Below are 19,330 nucleotides of genomic sequence, written 5' to 3' on the forward strand. Positions count from 1 at the left end.
TACAAAAACTCATAAGTTTGCAATGCTTGAAGGATAATTAAATAAATAAAAAGTTTAGTAACTTTTTAAAACAAGACATCCATCTAAGGCTTGTATTGGGGGTTCATAAGTCAGTAGCCAGAGCCTTAGGGATTTTCTTTAGCATAAAGGCCTTAAGCACATGGACCCATATGATCCTATACAATATCTCGATGTACATTCATTTTCTTAAAAAAAAAAAATTTGAACGCCACATTATGGAGGTCTAGAACCATTGATTCCAGTGAAGAATATGTTGCCTAATACAGACACCACTGGCTTCATTATACAGGCCCTAACGGTCTTGGTGCTGTGATACTTTTGACCTTTAGGTAGTAAATGCAGAGCCTCATGCTACATTGTACAACCAACATCATGCACCTACAGTGTAGGTCAAACCAGTGACTGCCTACTCCGATCAGTGACAGCAACCTTTTAGCACCCTAACACCAGACATTATCCTAACGTACAATTTATACTTAATCTAAACCATCTCGTGTGAATTCTGCATTTTCATTGACTTTCTCTGAAAGTTAAACTTTTTGTTTTAAAGGCTGAAAAATAAAAAAAAAAGTTATTAGAGCCTTATGGATTACGTGCGAGTTACAGGCTTCTATCCTAGCAGGAAATGGAGAATTACACATTTATAGGCAGGATTTCGCTATGATGCTGAGCTTTTTTGGCAGGCTGAAACATGGGAAATGTCATGAATCCAGCCAAGGTCTACTCTCTTAAAATCTGTGTTAATAATATGAAGAGATTTTATGCAACTGCTTTGATTTTAAAGGGAACCTAACATATTTGATAAGCTCTTATAACTGTTAGGATTGTGCAGAAAACAGATGTCGATGTACCACAGCGCTGTACAGACCTCATCAGTGCTGCCGGGGGGCTCGCAATGTATACTCCCTATATTTTTTTTTTATTTTTTTTTTTAAAGTGTGGGAAGAAAACGGAGGTAACCCACACAAGTACGAGGAGAACATACAAACTCCTCCCAGATGTTGTCCTTGATGGGATTTGAACCCAGGACAGCAGTGCTAACCACTGAGCCACCATGCCACCCATGACTATAAATGGAAACCCTTGGCATGTGGAATTACTAAAGGAGATCCAGACCCTGGGCATTAATGGTCTCCTTACCAAGCACCGTAGGAATGTTCTGGGTTTATCAATGACATTTGAGGGATGCTTTATTTATCACAATTTTTTTTTCTTGCAGTTATTTTAAAGGACAGGGTGTCAAATGCTAAAATGGATGTCAATGCAGCCAAGAATTTGTAAACGGTAAACGTTTCGCTATGGGTGGGAGTTTATGTGGAAAACTTTGGATGTGAGTGTACTGCCAGCGGGTGGAGGGGCATAACTTTCTGGGTCTACTTACTGTGGTGTTGGGGAGCTTAGGACAAAGCTTTGGACGGAGGTACACTGCAGGGGGTTTGGATGTGATTAGGGTTATGGGAAAGTTCTGTGTGTGATAATACTGTGGGGGGGCTCTGGAGGTATATAGGGATAGGGCAGTCTACGTATTATACCGGGGCATGCCTGACTCTGGATGTGGTGATACAGACAAGGCGTGCACTCTGTGGATATGAGGTAGGTGCAAGCTGAACCTGGAACTTAGTCCAGACAGTCATCCAGTGAAGAGAAAACAGCTGCACTCTGGGAAATTTTGATTTTCAATGCAAAATTTTTTTTATTATTGAAGACACCACTCTGACTCTGGATGTGTACATACTAATACTGGGAATGCTGTGGAAGATCAGTGTAGCTTGTACTGAAGACATGGGATCTCCATATCTATATGTAACTCATACTGGGAGACAATGGCTCTGCATGTGACCAGAAGGGTACTACTAAAGTGGCAACATTCCTCAATTTCGTTTAGCAGGATTTCTGAAAAATGGCCAGAGAGCAGAAAATTACCAAACAACATCCTGCTACTTTAGAGCTACGTTTTTTTTAATGTCCATCACAGCCAATCACTGACCTCAGCGGTCACAGGCCCATTATGCCAGTGAGTGACAAGTGTAATGGTTCAACACGGTCATTCATTTATTTATACCTTTCCTAGTAAAAAACACACACAACAAGATATGGCCTTACCAAAACCCTGTCTGATGACAAATGCACATATAGCAGGATGCAGCGGGCCTCCAGTAATAAAGGCAAGGGGCAGCTCAGGTGCAAACTACTGATAAAAACAACCACCCCACACCTAACAAACCATGGTGGGGTTGGCTTCCTAGTAGGAAAAATGCCCATAGATAAGGCTTGCATAGGACATGAGTCACACATATAAGTGTGATGCAAAGTGTCTGGCTTGCAACCTATTAATGACGCTGTTTTTATCAGTAGTTTATCAGTAGTTTATCAATTGCACCTGAGCTGCCCCTTGCCTCTATTAGTGGAGGCCCGCTGCATCCTGCTATATGTGCATTTGTCATCAGACAGGGTTTGGTAAGGCCATATCTTGTTGTGTGAGTTTTGTTGAATTTTTTCTATGTTAGCTGTTTTGACATTAGTGTTAGGGACCTGCAATATTATGAGGAGCCTTGACGTTGGCTTGCAGGCTCTATTATGGCCAAAATAGTAACCAATACCTCACTTAATGTACTCATTGTTTGCATTAATTTTTTTCACTTATCATATTTTTTGCAGGATGCAGCCGGGCCTCTTTCTGTTGGCTTGGTCTATTGGGGCGTCTGTCACTGTGTGTTGCATATTATAGTGCTGTAGCAGCCCGCCTGATAATACTATGGGCGTCATTAATAGGTTGCAAGCCAGACACTTTGCATCACACTTATATGTGTGACTGACGTCCTATGCAAGCCTTATCTATGGGCATTTTTTCTACTAGGCAACCAACCCCACCATGGTTTGTTAGGTGTGGGGTGGCTGTTTTTATCAGTAGTTGGCACCTGAGCTGGCCTGCCCCTTACCTTTATTAGTGGAGGTCCACTGCATCCTGCTATATGTGCATTTGTCATCAGACAGGGTTTTGGTAAGGCCATATCTTGTTGTGTGAGTTTTTTTGAATTTTTTTCTATGTTAGCTATACCTTTCCTAGTAGAAATAACAGAGGAATTGCATAACAGATATGGTATGTTACTTTCCTTACTTGGTTCCAGGGAAGGATCTGTTGAGTGCCAGCAGCTACAATGGTTGCTAAGGCAACCGAAACCTGAAGATGACATCAGTCCTGTCAGACTAATTAATGAACAGGCTACCATAGGTTGCGTGCTTGCTCATTAAGGATCTCATCTAGCTGAGTTACTATTCCTAGTTTGCTTTTAGCTAATCTATGCCATTTATCCTGATTTTGTTCATAAACAGTGTACAGAGAATTGAATGGGAAACCCCAAGAGTTAACTATGAAGAAAGCCAGAAGGCAGCGAAGAGCGCCGAGGAGACGGCCAGAATGCAGCGAAGAGAGCCGAGGAGACGGCCAGAAGGCAGCGAAGAGCGCCGAGGAGACGGCCAGAAGGCAGCGAAGAGCGCCGAGGAGACGGCCAGAAGGCAGCGAAGAGCGCCGAGGAGACGGCCAGAAGGCAGCGAAGAGCGCCGAGGAGACGGCCAGAAGGCAGCGAAGAGCGCCGAGGAGACGGCCAGAAGGCAGCGAAGAGCGCCGAGGAGACGGCCAGAAGGCAGCGAAGAGCGCCGAGGAGACGGCCAGAAGGCAGCGAAGAGCGCCGAGGAGACGGCCAGAAGGCAGCGAAGAGCGCCGAGGAGACGGCCAGAAGGCAGCGAAGAGCGCCGAGGAGACGGCCAGAAGGCAGCGAAGAGCGCCGAGGAGACGGCCAGAAGGCAGCGAAGAGCGCCGAGGAGACGGCCAGAAGGCAGCGAAGAGCGCCGAGGAGACGGCCAGAAGGCAGCGAAGAGCGCCGAGGAGACGGCCAGAAGGCAGCGAAGAGCGCCGAGGAGACGGCCAGAAGGCAGCGAAGAGCGCCGAGGAGACGGCCAGAAGGCAGCGAAGAGCGCCGAGGAGACGGCCAGAAGGCAGCGAAGAGCGCCGAGGAGACGGCCAGAAGGCAGCGAAGAGCGCCGAGGAGACGGCCAGAAGGCAGCGAAGAGCGCCGAGGAGTCGGCCAGAAGGCAGCGAAGAGCGCCGAGGAGTCGGCCAGAAGTTTTGTAAAGCAGGAGGTGGCGGCACTGGTTGGGGAATAGAGCTGGAGTGACAGAGGCTTCAGATTTACCATAACCTTTCAGCTTCATTTGCATGGCAATTAAAACGCTGATTTCTCAGTAATGGAGGAATGGACTGGCCATGTGCAAACATTGTTGGACTTGTCTTTGAAAGAGCCATATGCACATAAAAATAGTTTAAAGGGGGGAAATCTTACTGACAAATTCACTTAAAATGCCCAATTAGACAGCTTGTTTTTTTTCTTTAAAAGCAATGGAGTCAGATATTACCGATTAAAGTTATATATCTACCTTTGCAGTTTTTTTATTATTAGTGTTATTTTGGGGGGATAGATTCATTTTTATGAAAATGCTCCTTTTTCTGATGTTGCACTTTTTTTCTGGTGTTTTAGCTATAAATTTCTTTATGGATCTTTAAGAGGACATCAGGAAAACATATGTAGAGAATGTTACACAGATGATGCATGTAACAAAAACAAATCCAATAAAAATGAACTTTTTATTTTATTTTTTTTTTATAATAAAAAAAAAAAAGGAACCTCAGATAAACCGCAGGCTTCTAGTTATTTGTCTACCAAAGTTCTAAGATGGACTATACTTAGAAATTCTATACTAGTACAGACTCTATGCATCGAAATGAACCACTACTGCCACCAAGTGGAGATTTTACGGTAAAACAACAACTTCAACAGGAATAAATTCTCTTCTTTTTTCAATATTTGATAGTGTGATGACAATTTTTAAACAAGAAGTAACGCTGTAAAAACATTAGTGGTCTTCCTCCATATTCTTAAAGTTGACAGTGGGAAGCGATGATGTCACGACCACAAGTCACCTGGCCGCTTCAACCACTGATAATGGGACGATTAAGGCCCAATAAATTGAGACTGGTGATCTTCACGCCAATCTTAATGAGCAGCTTAGCCATACCCGTCCGTGCTCAGATCATTTGTTGATGCTGTCCGGGACTGGCACGAAACTGCCAAAAGTCACATTTTTGCACAACTTTTAAATTGTGCATAAATTTTTGAGACTTTTTAACGTGTTTTACTCTGGAATTTAAGGTGTTTTACACTAGACATCAATTTCAGTTATGGTAAAGTGTAAATTGGAGTGAAATACACGTCTCAAAAACCTGCGCAACGTCCTCCAGTTGTGCAGGTTCTTGCATCCAATTTTAATTTTAAGATAGTGCATGTGAAATTCTATTTTTACACACTTATTTTTACAGACTGGAACCCAAAACGCTTGTCAGAGAGCACGTCACCATTTCAAGCATAGTGTAGTCATTGAGTCAACAGGGAATTTTATGAGATTTCCACTCTCATGGATGCAGAATCAGAATTTAACAATAGGGTACAATAACTGAAGGGGTTTGCGCACCATAACACATCACCTATCCACAGAATAAGCAATACGTTTCTAATCGCTGGGGAATGTCGAATCTTGGGACCCCAACTGACCCCAAGACTGAGGCTCTGGAGCCTGCCACTTAAAGCTCTACAGTAACAGATGTACACCTATGATCCATTCATCATACCGTATCCAGGACAGAAAGCGAGGCCAAGTTCCTTCATAATATCTCCCATAGACAATGACTGGAGCTCTGCTGTCCCCACCACTAGTTAGTCTAGTGAGCCGACCGCTTTTATTATGTTATTGCAATGAATTTCCAGCATTACACTGTTGGGTATATTTATAGACAGCAGTAATAATATAACAAAATGCTACACAAAAAAATCCATTTATTTACATGCCTTTTTGTGGTGGTTTTGCAATGTTTACACTCACAGAATTAAAAAGAGACAATTTCGCTCATATTAAACAACTAATGCAATTGCTGAAAAACAGTAACAAGAGCCACAAATGATTATATGTGTGTTTTGTTTTTGGGTACTGAAGTAGTGCTTTTACTCATATCCTAACGGTGCTTTGAATTCATGTGTCATTTTACTAGATTTACACAAAAGGAATAATCCTACATGATATATGTTACAGCTCGTCCACGGTAGCACTACTTGCAGTTCTCAGTTCTCTCAAAAGCAGGGAGCATGTAAAGAGAAGGTTGAGATTGCCAGCAATATGTGCTTTAACTTTCCTTCATTTAGTGTAACTAAATCTACACTGCAAATGTGCTAGGAAAAACTAGGAGGCAAATGGAAAGTACATGGCAAAAGAGTTAGCTATTGCAAAAAAGCCTAGGAGGAAAGAAGGGTAGAAAAGAAAAGCTGATGTGCTATAAGAAACAAGAGATCACATGTAATACAATGGAGGGTCATCTGGCAGTCATTGTAAAAAGCCTTAGGAAGGGAGAGCAGGGGACAGATGCGGATATGATTTTATGAATGATCAGACAAGTGAATCACTGTGGAATGGTAGATACAGAAGAGTCCAGCAGCATTTTACTGTGAACTGTGTAGCAAGGAGGTTTTTACACAGTATTTATGAGAGCTGACAAGCAGAGCAGATTGTAAGGATATATCTACACATCATGCATTCTGTTCTGCTTATCTGAAACTATAGACAGATTATTCTTGACAACAGGAGGTAAGTCATCAAATAACCAAGCCGCTATAAATTTAGAGCAATTTTTCTACTATGAATGTATCTTGAACATTACTGAAATATATCTATTTAATAAGCTGAAAACTAAAATGCAACTTACATTTGGAAATATCACCTTGCAGCTGCAGAATCTGTGGGACTGGCATTGTGAGAACCACAATATCAAAGTTTTCAGGGGACCCAGACTTTCTGAAAACTTCCCATCTTCCCTCACGAAGGTTTATTTTTGTTACGTGCCGTTCATAATAGACATCAGCACCTGTTTAGAGCAGAAGAAAGGTTGCTTAAAGTTGTTCTCCATGAATCTAATAAAATGGCCTTTGCTACATGATTCAAAATGTAGCATGTCTTAGCCATGTGTTAGGATGGGTTGCTGTGTAAAGAAACAGCTCCCAAGACCTGTGTCTTAGGCCTGTTTCACACTTCCGTTTTTTCAAATCCGTCAAAATCCGTTGTTTTCCGTAAAAAAACGGACCCGCCATTTTTTGCAGGATCCGTTTTTTTTGTCCCATAGACTTCCATTACGGTTACCGCGGATCCGTCAAAAAAACGGATCCGTTTTTTTAAAAACAGATCCGTTGGCATCCGTTTCCGTCAAAAAAACGGAAACGGATCCGTTTGGCGGACACAAAATCGGAAGTGTGAAACAGGCCTTAACTGACAGAGGTGCTGGATCATAAGCACACATATTGATTAGTGCCAAAGAAAGACAGTAAGAGAAACTATCTCATTGGCTGGCTGTACACAGTGGACAGAGGCTGGAAAAAAAAAATCCTGTGTGTTCTGTTAATGACAAGTAGATTTAGGTCTTCTTCTTCGTCATAGTCCTTCTCCGGCAGCTCTTTAGTATATGTGCTTACGATACAGCTCCTCTGTCACTAGGGACACAGGTCTCGGTGACTGTGCCTACATACTGCAGCATGTCTTGACACACGACAAGGATAGGCTGCCATCTGAATTATGTGACGAGAGCCATTTTATTGCATTCTTAGAGAACCCTTTTAAAGTGGCTGCCTTATTTAGTAAAAGTGTTCTTTGACAATAAAGTCATTACAGGGTATCCTGCTGCTATCACCAGTGATCAGCTGTTATTTGTAGAGGAAATTTGCAGCGCCACTACAGGAAAGTGAAGCTTTGCATAATTCTAAATAGAAAACTGGAGTCTGAACTGAAAATGTAAATTAATGTGTATGCACAATGTAAGTGCATATTAACACATGACCATTAACTAGAGAAAACAAAAAACACAAATATCCTAAACTAAAAAGTAAAATTAAACTGCAAATAATGCATAAAGGTAATAATAAGGGTATTTAGTAAACATAATTTTGATCAAAAATAATGTACAAGCCATCCCGCCACATCACGGCAACCCTTGTGGGACAGTCCCTACTCTAGTATTTAAAACCTTTTCACTTGCCAAGTGACGTGAATGTGAACAAGGATCGAGCAACTGAACCACTAGTAAAAGCTTAGGCCAGACAGGATGGTTTTCCCAGCTCAGAAAGAGGGCGGTCACACCCATATATGCACAGAATGCACAATGAAATGAATAAAAAACTGGAGTCAGAACTGAAAAAGTAAATTAATGTGTATGCTTGTACATTATTTTGATCAAAACTATGTTTACTAAATACTCTTATTATTATTACCGTTAAGCATAATTTGCAGTTTAATTTTTACTTTTTAGTTTAGGATATTTGTGTTTTTTGTTTTCTATAATTCTAAATAGACTGTATAACAAGAGGACAAATTGGGAACTCTAAATTGAGAGGTAATTTTCATTGCTGCCCTTAATTCTAATAGTTCTGGGTTTTAAAAGGGAGATCACAATCACTTTACACAATCAGGCATTTCATATCAGTTTACATACTTAATAAAAAGTATTTTCTGGTTGCACGTAATAAAGCTTAATATTTCTATGTTAAAAATATTAACCACCAGTAAGGAGCTTTGTCCTGTATTACTTTTATGACTCCAGAGATTCAAAGACATATAAAGTAACAATCTGAGCTTATTCTCACCCAGGGTCGTTCTGGCCTGGCAGGGTACCGGGGAAATCCCCAGTGGACCCTTGGCTGTAAGAAGGAGAGGAGGAGCGCAGGCAGGTAAGAGCAAGGTTTTTTTTTCTTCTCTCTCATGAGGGGGGCAAGATGGATACACATACAGGGGGAAAGGGGCCAGGATGGATACACATACAGGGGGAAGGGGGCCATTATGGATACACATACCGGGGATAGGGGGCCAGTATGGATACACATACGGGGGAAGGGGGCCAGGATGGATACACATACGGGGGTGGTCTGGATGGATACACATACGGGGGTGGCCTGGATGGATACACTGGATACACATACGGGGGTGGCCAGGATGGATACACATACGGGGGTGGCAAGGATGGATACACATACGGGGGTGGCCAGGATGGATACACATACGGGGGTGGCCAGGATGGATACACATACGGGGGTGGCCAGGATGGATACACATACGGGGGTGGCCAGGATGGATACACATACGGGGGTGGCCAGGATGGATACACATACGGGGGTGGCCAGGATGGATACACATACGGGGGTGGCCAGGATGGATACACATACGGGGGTGGCCAGGATGGATACACATACGGGGGTGGCCTGGATGGATACACATACGGGGGTGGCCTGGATGGATACACATACGGGGGTGGCCTGGATGGATACACATACGGGGGTGGCCTGGATGGATACACATACGGGGGTGGCCTGGATGGATACACTGGATACACATACGGGGGTGGCCAGGATGGATACACATACGGGGGTGGCCAGGATGGATACACATACGGGGGTGGCCAGGATGGATACACATACGGGGGTGGCCAGGATGGATACACATACGGGGGTGGCCTGGATGGATACACATACGGGGGTGGCCTGGATGGATACACTGGATACACATACGGGGGTGGCCAGGATGGATACACATACGGGGGTGGCCAGGATGGATACACATACGGGGGTGGCCAGGATGGATACACATACGGGGGTGGCCAGGATGGATACACATACGGGGGTGGCCTGGATGGATACACATACGGGGGTGGCCTGGATGGATACACATACGGGGGTGGCCTGGATGGATACACATACGGGGGTGGCCTGGATGGATACACATACGGGGGTGGCCTGGATGGATACACATACGGGGGTGGCCTGGATGGATACACTGGATACACATACGGGGGTGGCCAGGATGGATACACATACGGGGGTGGCAAGGATGGATACACATATGGGGGTGGCAAGGATGGATACACATACGGGGGTGGCCAGGATGGATACACATACGGGGGTGGCCAGGATGGATACACATACGGGGGTGGCCAGGATGGATACTGTTGTGAGCTCATTTTCGGGTTTGCCTCTGGCTTCTGGTGAGGGTTATGGAGCTGGCTGTGCTGACAGAGGAGTATTGAGTTCTCTATCTGGACTCCCTCTGTTGGTGAAGGGAGGTAATGAAACTGATCTAAATGGCCGAGACCGGCCACCTGAGGAAGAGGACTGTGAATGGACATCAGGAATTTCTGATTGGATTTAAGGCAGCCGACTCCCTAGTTTCTTGCTGGTGATTTCTCCTGACTGTGGCTTCTGGTTTCCAGTTTGGTTCCTGCCTTCTTAAAGCTAAGTTTTCTCTGCTATTGTTTATGAGTTTTCGTCGGGTTTACTTAGTTTTTGTGTTCATCCAGCCCTGACTGGGACTGTGCTGAATCCCCATTTTGTCTCTGATCAGTTGATCTCTTTTGCTCTGTCTTCAGAATATACCTGAGTGCTGATATAGGGAATTGAAGTCTAGCGACTTCAGGGCCTTTTTCTATCAGACGTGTTGGACATTTTTTGGCAGGGTTTTTTGCGTGATTGCAGACAGCAGCTTTTCTTTCCTGTCCTTTCTAGTTAGTGAGGGCCCCATCGTTTGCTCAGCCTATCTTTCTATCTGTGTTTGTGTTTTCATCTTGTTTCACTGACAATACATGTTGGGGGCTGTCTATTGCTTTGGGGTCTGCTCTGGGGAAGTTTCGATTTTCCCTTTCTTTCTTTAAGCTCATTTAGTTCTCTGGCCGTGACAAGGCGTCTAGGACCACCGTAGGCACGCTCCACGGCTACTGCTAGTTGTTGTGGATAGGATTAGGGGTCTGCAATCCGCTAGTTACCAACCTCTCTGGTTTTCTGGGCTTAGCTTGCTTTTTCCTCCTCGATGACTCATTCATAACAGGATACACATACGGGGGTGGCCAGGATGGACAGACATACGGGGGTGGCCAGGATGGACACACATACGGGGGTGGCCAGGATGGACACACATACACGGGGGTGGCCAGGATGGACACACACATGGGGGTGGCCAGGATGGACACACATACGGGGGTGGCCAGGATGGACACACATACGGGGGTGGCCAGGATGGACACACATACGGGGGTGGCCAGGATGGACACACATACACGGGGGTGGCCAGGATGGACACACATACACGGGGGTGGCCAGGATGGACACACATACACGGGGGTGGCCAGGATGGACACACATACACGGGGGTGGCCAGGATGGACACACATACACGGGGGTGGCCAGGATGGACACACATACACGGGGGGGGCCAGGATGGACACACATACACGGGGGGGGCCAGGATGGATACACATACGGGGGGGGCCAGGATGGATACACATACGGGGGGGGCCAGGATGGATACACATACGGGGGGGGGCCAGGATTGATACACATACAGGGGGGCCAGGATGGATACACATACGGGGGGGGGGCCAGGATGGATACACATACGGGGGGGGGGCCAGGATGGATATACATACGGGGGGGCCAGGATGGATATACATACGGGGGGGGCCAGGATGGATATACATACGGGGGGGCCAGGATGGATACATATATGGGGGGCAGGATGGATTTATGGGGGTGCAGGACAAGGGACCAGGATGCATATATATGGGGGCCAGGATGGAAATATGGAGGGGGGACAGGATGGATATATATGAGGGGGCCAGGATGGATATATGGGGCAGGGGCAGGACAAGGGTACTGAATGGATACATGGGGAGCCAGGATGCATATATATATGGTACAACTAGGATGCATATATATGGGGGGGTCAAAATGGATTTATGAGGGAGGGGGGCAGGACAAGGGACCAGGTTGCATATATATGGGGGGGGGGACAGGATGGCTATACATGGGGGGGCAGGTTGCATATATGTTGGGCCAAGATGGATAAATGGGGGGGCAGTACAAGAGACCAGGAAGCATATATATGGGGGAGCCAGGACAAGGGATTAAGAAGGATATATGGGGGTTCAGGAGAGATATATGGTGGGGCAGGACAAGGGACATATGAGGGCCAGTATGTACAGCTGGGGAAGCGGGATGGATATCTGGGGGCCAGGCTGGACAAGGGACATAGGGGGCCAGGCTGGGACATATTATAAAATATAGGGGGCCAGGCTGGGCAAGATTATTAAATAAAGGGGGCCAGGATGAGGGACTTAATTACTGTTCGAGGGCCAGAATGATGAACATGCTATATTAGTTTATGGTGACAAGTGGGGAACATAAATTCTTTAGGGTTCAATTAGGGACATTATTACTACTGTAATATAATTTACTTTTTAGGAAGCAGTTTTCCATAGAGGGAACAAAAGTGAGGTCCTGTTACTGTGCAGGGCGGTACTATGTATCTTTTCTTCTTCATCTGACGTAGAGTAGAAGTCAGAGAAAAAGTGGGGAAAGTGCTCTGGAAGCGATCAGCTATTGATGACTGTGTGTTATTTTTTTGCAGAGACGAGTCCTGGCTGGAAGAAGTGATGGCCGTCTGTGCTGGTTGAAGAAGAAAAGCGAAGATGAAGAACTTCAACTACAGACGTTACTAGTGAGTCAGTGTATTACATGTATACACACACTATACAGTTGTGGCCAAAAGCATTGACACCCCTGCAATTTTGTCAGATAATACTCAGTTTCTTCCTGAACATGACTGCAAACACAAATTCTTTAGTATTATTATCTTCATTTAATTTGTCTTAAATGAAAAAACACAAAAAGAATTGTCCTAAAGCCAAATTGGATATAATTCCACACCAAACATAAAAAAGAGGGTGGACAAAAGTATTGGCACTGTTCGAAAAATCATGTGATGCTTCTCTAATTTGTGTAATTAACAGCACCTGTAACTTACCTGTGGCACCTAACAGGTGTTGGCAATAACTAAATCACACTTGCAGCCAGTTGACATGGATTAAAGTCGACTCAACCTCTGTCCTGTGTCCTTGTGTGTACCACATTGAGCATGGAGAAAAGAAAGAAGACCAAAGAACTATCTGAGGACTTTAGAAACCAAATTGTGAGGAAGCATGAGCAATCTCAAGGCTAAAAGTCCATCTCCAAAGACCTGAATGTTCCTGTGTCTACCGTGCGCAGTGTCATCAAGAAGTTTAAAGCCCATGGCACTGTGGCTAACCTCCCTAGATGTGGACAGAAAAGAAAAATTGACAAGAGATTTCAACGCAAGATTGTGCGGATGTTGGATAAAGAACCTCGACTAACATCCAAACAAGTTCAAGCTGCCCTGCAGTCCGAGGGTACAACAGTGTCAGCCCGTACTATCCGTCGGCGTCTGAATGAAAAGGGACTGTATGGTAGGAGACCCAGGAAGACCCCACTTCTCACCCTGAGATATAAAAAAAGCCAGGCTGGAGTTTGCCAAAACTTACCTGAAAAAGCCTAAAACGTTTTGGAAGAATGTTCTCTGGTCAGATGAGACAAAAGTAGAGCTTTTTGGGCAAAGACATCAACAGAGTTTACAGGAGAAAAAAAAAAAAAGAGCCAAACTGGCTCTTAAAGGGCCGACGCGCCAAAGTGATTCTTAAAGGGCCGGCGCACCGAAATGAGTCTTAAAAGGGCCGGTGCGCCAAATCGAAAGCTGAGTGACCCCAGGCTCCAAATCGGAGGCTGATCGACCCTGGCCTACAAATCGGAGGCTGAGCCACCCTGGCCTCCAAATCGGACCCAGAGTGGCCCGGCCCACCAAATCGGACCCTGAGGGGCCCCGCCCACCAAATCGGACCCTGAGGGGCCCCGCCCACCAAATCGGACCCTGAGGGGCCCCACCCACAAAATCGGACCCTGAGGGATCCCGGCCACCAATTCAAGCCCTGAGGAGCCCAGGCCACCGAATCGGATCCTGAGGGGCCCCACCCACCAAATCAGACCCTGAGGCCAAAGTGGCCCCTGAGAGGCACCCACAGTTAAAACGGATACTGAGTTGAAAGTCTTGCAGGGGCAGCAGGCAAGTCTCTTAAAGGGGCAGCCCAGGCACCATTTCAAAACACTATCTGTACTTCCTTCAGGAAATACACATCTAGTTACAGTTTGTTATTTAATCAGTTTCTATATATCAATACAGGTTAAAAAAAAATCCAATTTTCACTTTTAGTCTCCATTTGTCTCACTAAGTGAATTAATACATCAAGGAGCACTTCTGAATAGCATTTACTCTTATTGTATAGATAATTTTTGCATGGTAAAAAATGCTCCTGTTTTAAGGTAATCTGTCAGCAGGATCCCTCCCACCTCCAGAATATTTATTTGCACTTGTAGTTCTTTCAAAGATAAGTTAAACAATACCTTTACATAATTAGTCCGATACGGTGTTACTAAAAAATAAGTTTAAGTTTACATGCAAATGAGGCTGACGGGTTATGGTAGATCTTAATCCTCTGTCACTCCAGCTTTATTCTTTACCCTGCGTCACCTCCTCCTGATTGACTTTCATGCTCCATTGCATGAAAGTACACAGTACAGAGGCCGTGATTCAAACAGGAGGAGGCAGCAGTCGGAATAGAGCTGGAGTGACGGAGGCTTCAAATCTAGCATAGCTTTTCAGTCTCAACTGCATATCAATTCAATCACTGATGTCCCAATAATGATGGAACGGACCGGCTATGTGAAGGTATTGCTGGACTTGTCTATATAAATAGCTTTGGGGGGGGGTGAAAATCTGCTCACAGATTTCCTTTTAATATATAGCTTATATGCCTTCAGTACCATGTTACGTGCTGTACGTTGAATTTTATTAATATTTACAAAGAAAGTTCATCTATGTAGTATTATTTAGATACTAAAAATGTAGCTATAAAGATAAAATATATTTCATACCTGACTGGCTGAGGTAGTACTTAACGATTGAAGAGACTCCCTGAGGTGTAACTAGGTTATAAGAGCCTTCCTTCATCACCATTCCCTCTACTGCCGCACTTAGAGCTTTACAGATGCCGTTAGCCACTAGTTCATCATAAAAGCTGAAAAAGAAAGAATGTATTTTTTGGCCAGAGCCACAAAAAACAATATTTTACAATTAGATAATCAACTGACCATGCCCCCTTCTGCTAAGTTTTTTTTTTTTTAAAGCGAGAATAATGGCACAAAAGGGCAAAAATGTGAAAATATTTTGAAAAAACTTGATTATACCCCCTTCTATCTAGCACTTCTGGCCTGCAGAATCAAAAGGGGTTGTCCACACCAGTGCTGTTCCAGCGATGTTGGTGCAGGGTGTCTTCGTGCTCGCGTGACATTATGTCAAGTGAGCACTGCGGCCAATCAGCGGATGCTAATCACTAGGACGAAATTGTAAATGCAGCAATTTAGTCAGTGACCTCTGATTGGCTTCAGCGCACATGTAAAAAAAAGTGCCGATGTGATAAAGGAGTATACGATTTTATTATTTTGCTCAAACATTTAAGACGTAGTTGCCCAAGTAGTGGACAACCCCTTGAGTGCTTCTACACTGGTGGAGAACACGTCTATAATACCCCTTGGGACATTTCTTTTTCTCATGAAAAAAAGTCATGTCACTAAGGATAACAATGTCTTACCTTTTGTGCTTCTGGGCATAATCCGGGGTGACTGTGATATACTGGGCTCCCAAGTCAACAATACAGTTTGGATTCGATGGTGACCGACTGGTGGACATGCGCCCCCCTAAACAGCAATAAAAATGGGAACTTTTTGAGTAGAATGGAGAAAACTGATACAAGACAAATTAATAGTCTAAATTTTATGGACAGAAGGGGCAACATTAACGTTTGTGCCGGCTCAGACGCTGCAGAAATGCTTACAAGATGCTTCTAATTCATTTGCATGCGTTTTTGGCTTTTTGTGCCAATGCATGCGTTTTTAACCGCTCAGGAATCGCTTAGCGGCTAAAAACTCAGCATGCTCATTATTTTCCGCATAGCTGAGCATTTTTAGCCATCCCCAATGTTCCCAGAAATCGCGTGTCAAAAACGCGTAAAAAAAACGCGCAAGAAACGCCCGTCTTTTTCTGCGTGTTTTCTGGAAAAGGGGATCCTTTTCCTGAGCGTTTAAAAACGCTAGTGTGGGCACATAGCCTAACACTTTTTTTTTTTTTTTAACTTTATTACATAGTCCCAGGTGGGACATCACTGTCCTGTGACAGATCGCTGATCTGTCACAGGCACTGCTGCAGACTTCCTCATGCCTGCGCATTGCAGGCACTGAGGAAGCCGGATCCTTGCAGGCCCCTGTCGCCATCTTGGATTCAGGGGCCTGCAGGGAAGGAGCCCCCCGCAGCAGCGCTGCACATTGCGCTGCCGTGGGGGGCTCAGTGAAGCACGGAGGGAGCCCCCTCCCTGCCGATGCTTCCCTTTAGGCTGTGTGCACACGATGCGTTTTTTTAAGCGTTTCCGCAGCGTTTGAGCCGGCTCAGACGCTGCAGAAACGCTTAAAAGATGCATCAAATTAATTAGCATGCGTTCGTTTTTGGCTTTCTGTGCCAATGCATGCGTTTTTAACCGCTCAGGAATCGCTTAGCGGCTAAAAACGCAGCATGCTCATTAATTTCCGCATTGCTGAGCGTTTTTAGCCATCCCCAATGATCCCAGAAATCGCGTGTCAAAAAACGCGTCAAAAACGCGTCAAAATCGCATAAAAAATCGTGCAAAAAAACACGCGGAAAAAGACGCGTGATTTCTGGGAAGGGGATCCTTTTCCTGAGCGTTTAAAAACGCTAGCGTGTGCACATAGCCTTAACCCCCGGTACACCGCGATGTTTGATCACGGTGTGCAAGGGGTTAAGGTGTCGGGGGCAGTCCGTGACCGCCCCTGACACATTGTGCCGGGTGTCACATGTGATAATTAGCTGACACCCGGCCGCGATCAGCGGCGCTCACCACGTGGGCGCCGCTTATTGCTGAGACGTACTATCCCATCCATGGGCATATGGGCCCGGGTCCAATGGACGGGATAGTACGTCTGATGTCAGGAAGGGGTTAAAATAAGGTTTTCGTATTGCCTTATCTTGAAAGCTATAATTTTTCTATATATCTGCCAACCAACAGAGTCATGTGAGGACTTTTAGTTTGCTGGACAAGTTTACATTTTTATTGGTACCATTTTCGGGCACATATTTTTTTCTATTTCTATTTTTGAAAGGCAGAATGACCAAAAACCAGCAATTCAGGAATTGTTTATAAGGGTTTTTCATTCCATGCACCATATGGTAAAAGTGATAAGGCAACTTTATTCTTTAGGTAAGTACGATTACAGCAATAAACCATTTATATAATTTTTCTTAGTTTTCTGGTTTTTACACAAACTATTTTATAGAAAAAATAATTATTTTTGCATCGCTGTATTCTGAGAAGTATAACTTTTTCATTTCTACGCTAACAGAGCTGTATGGTGGCTTGTTTTTTTTTTTTTTACGGGACAAGATGACATTTTCAGGTATCCAATTTTTTTCAGATTTGTCTTTTTTTTTATTCGACTTTTTCGGCAGTATGCTGAAAAAGCTTTTTTTTTTTTTTTTTTTTTTTTTTTACACATTTTTATTAGGTCTTTCTGACAGAGTGCACTGAAGGGGCTAAATAGAGTGACAGTTTTATAGGTCAGGTGATTACGGACGCAGCGATATTTTTTTGTTCATTTTTTTAATATATATATATATATATATATATATATACACACACACACACACACAATTTTATTTCTTACTTTTTTTTTTTTTTACATATTCCCTCTATGGGACTTTAACTTTTATGGCTCATGCTCACTTGTGAGAGGCTCACACCATTCTCGTGCGAGTCTCTCGCATGAAAACCTGGCACTGCCGCTGACACTCAGACCGGAGCATGCGGCTGCATAGAAATCCATGTAGCCGCACGCTCCGGTCCCAGTGCCAGGTTTTCTTGCGAGAGACTCGCACGAGAATGAGCCCTTATAACTCTGATCACCGGCCAATGCTGCACTGACAAAAGCCTGTTAGGGTGTGTGCACACGGTGCGGATTCTGCTGCGGATCCGCAGCGGATTTGGCCCTGCGGATCCGCAGCAGAACTGCAGGTGATGTACAGTACCATTCTAGCCTATGGAAAATTGAAACCGCTGTGCAGACGGTGCGGATTTTTCTGCGGATTCCACTGCGGTTTGCCATCTCCTCCATTGTGGAGGTGATAAACCGCAGGGTAATCCACAGGTCTTTTGAGCTGCGGATTTACCTGCGGATTGTGCAAAATCTGCGGGTGAATCCGCACTGTGTGCACATAGCCTTCAACGTTGCTCTCTTCTGGTCAAATGAAGCAGCAGAATAGAAAAGGGTAAAATAAGAAAAGTTCCAGAAAACCCCATTGAGCTTTTGCTTTATTAAATACTTTACATTTTTGTTTACAAATCACTTGATCGTCATATGGTTTACACAAAACACAAGGTAAACCACTAAAAACGCCCTAAAAAAGCACATTACTTGGAAAAAGAGCACTGATCTTTCAAAATACAGTTTTAATACATTTTCCAAATGTTAGAAAAGTCCATTATACGTATGAGTGGTAAATGCTGATATGTGGCACCGTGGCTACAAAAGGCGCATACTAGGAGGGCCCTTCTGGTGCTTGGATAGTGTCAGTGTCTGAGATCAGATTTTAGCACATATCATTTCACGAAGTTAGTAAAAAGTAACTTCAGCCCTTTAAACCACCTTGTTATAAAGTGATCATTACCTGCGCCCCTGGCTTTATCCCATATGACCAGCTGCAGTTTGTTGGCCAGTTCCCTCCTCAGCAGGTAAGCACACAGGCTCCCTGTCAGGCCTGCACCAACGATTAATATCCTAGCCATGGTTCTCCTGCCAGTGAATGAAAATCTCCTGATCTGAGCCTCTCCTCCACCCTTACAGCTGCTGGACAAACATAGCTTTCCCTGGGTTTGGAGCTGCAGGCCTGTCAAGCTGCACTGATAATACAGCACTCAGCATCGGTTACGTACAATACCGACAAGACCTGTTCTCCCAAAATGATTCTAGCCGTCGTGCAGTTAATTGCTTCTTCCAAGCGCATAGAAATAAAATCTGTGTATTTTACACTAAGAATCTAATTGAAGCCTCCGTTACAGGTCTGTAGGAAAAAAAACACCGCGAGCGCAACTGGAGGATGGTGCTAAAGGTTAGGTTCCCAAACCGTAAAAGTGGAAGTTATAAACCTAGCACTCAACTTGGATGTGATCAAAAAGATTTATTGTAGTACGCATACAAAGCGTCTCGGT

General features: G+C 44.5%; 1 protein-coding gene across 3 annotated transcripts in view; it reads right to left on the reverse strand.

The window, feature by feature from the left end:
* Positions 1-18,983, reverse strand: part of RNLS (renalase, FAD dependent amine oxidase) — a 280,491-nt gene extending 261,508 nt beyond the window's left edge. For 2 of the 3 annotated variants that reach the window (XR_012220619.1, XM_073548205.1), the window contains exons 1-4: positions 18,790-18,982; positions 15,650-15,755; positions 14,934-15,076; positions 6,830-6,988 (exon numbers count right to left, since the gene is read on the reverse strand). Coding sequence is in view for 2 of the 3 variants with exons in the window: in XM_073548205.1 (XP_073404306.1) it covers positions 6,830-6,988; positions 14,934-15,076; positions 15,650-15,755; positions 18,790-18,907 (526 nt within the window). In the remaining variant the exon portion in view is untranslated. Of the gene's footprint in view, positions 1-6,829; positions 6,989-14,933; positions 15,077-15,649; positions 15,756-18,789 lie in introns of all 3 variants that reach the window. The other variant, XM_073548206.1, reaches the window with a different exon arrangement.
* Between the last annotated feature and the right edge of the window lie 347 nt (positions 18,984-19,330).

The sequence above is a fragment of the Dendrobates tinctorius genome, unplaced genomic scaffold (assembly GCF_039654945.1).
Source record: "Dendrobates tinctorius isolate UK_male_01 unplaced genomic scaffold, ASM3965494v1 ptg000156l, whole genome shotgun sequence".
In the NCBI taxonomy this organism is placed as follows: domain Eukaryota; kingdom Metazoa; phylum Chordata; class Amphibia; order Anura; family Dendrobatidae; genus Dendrobates; species Dendrobates tinctorius.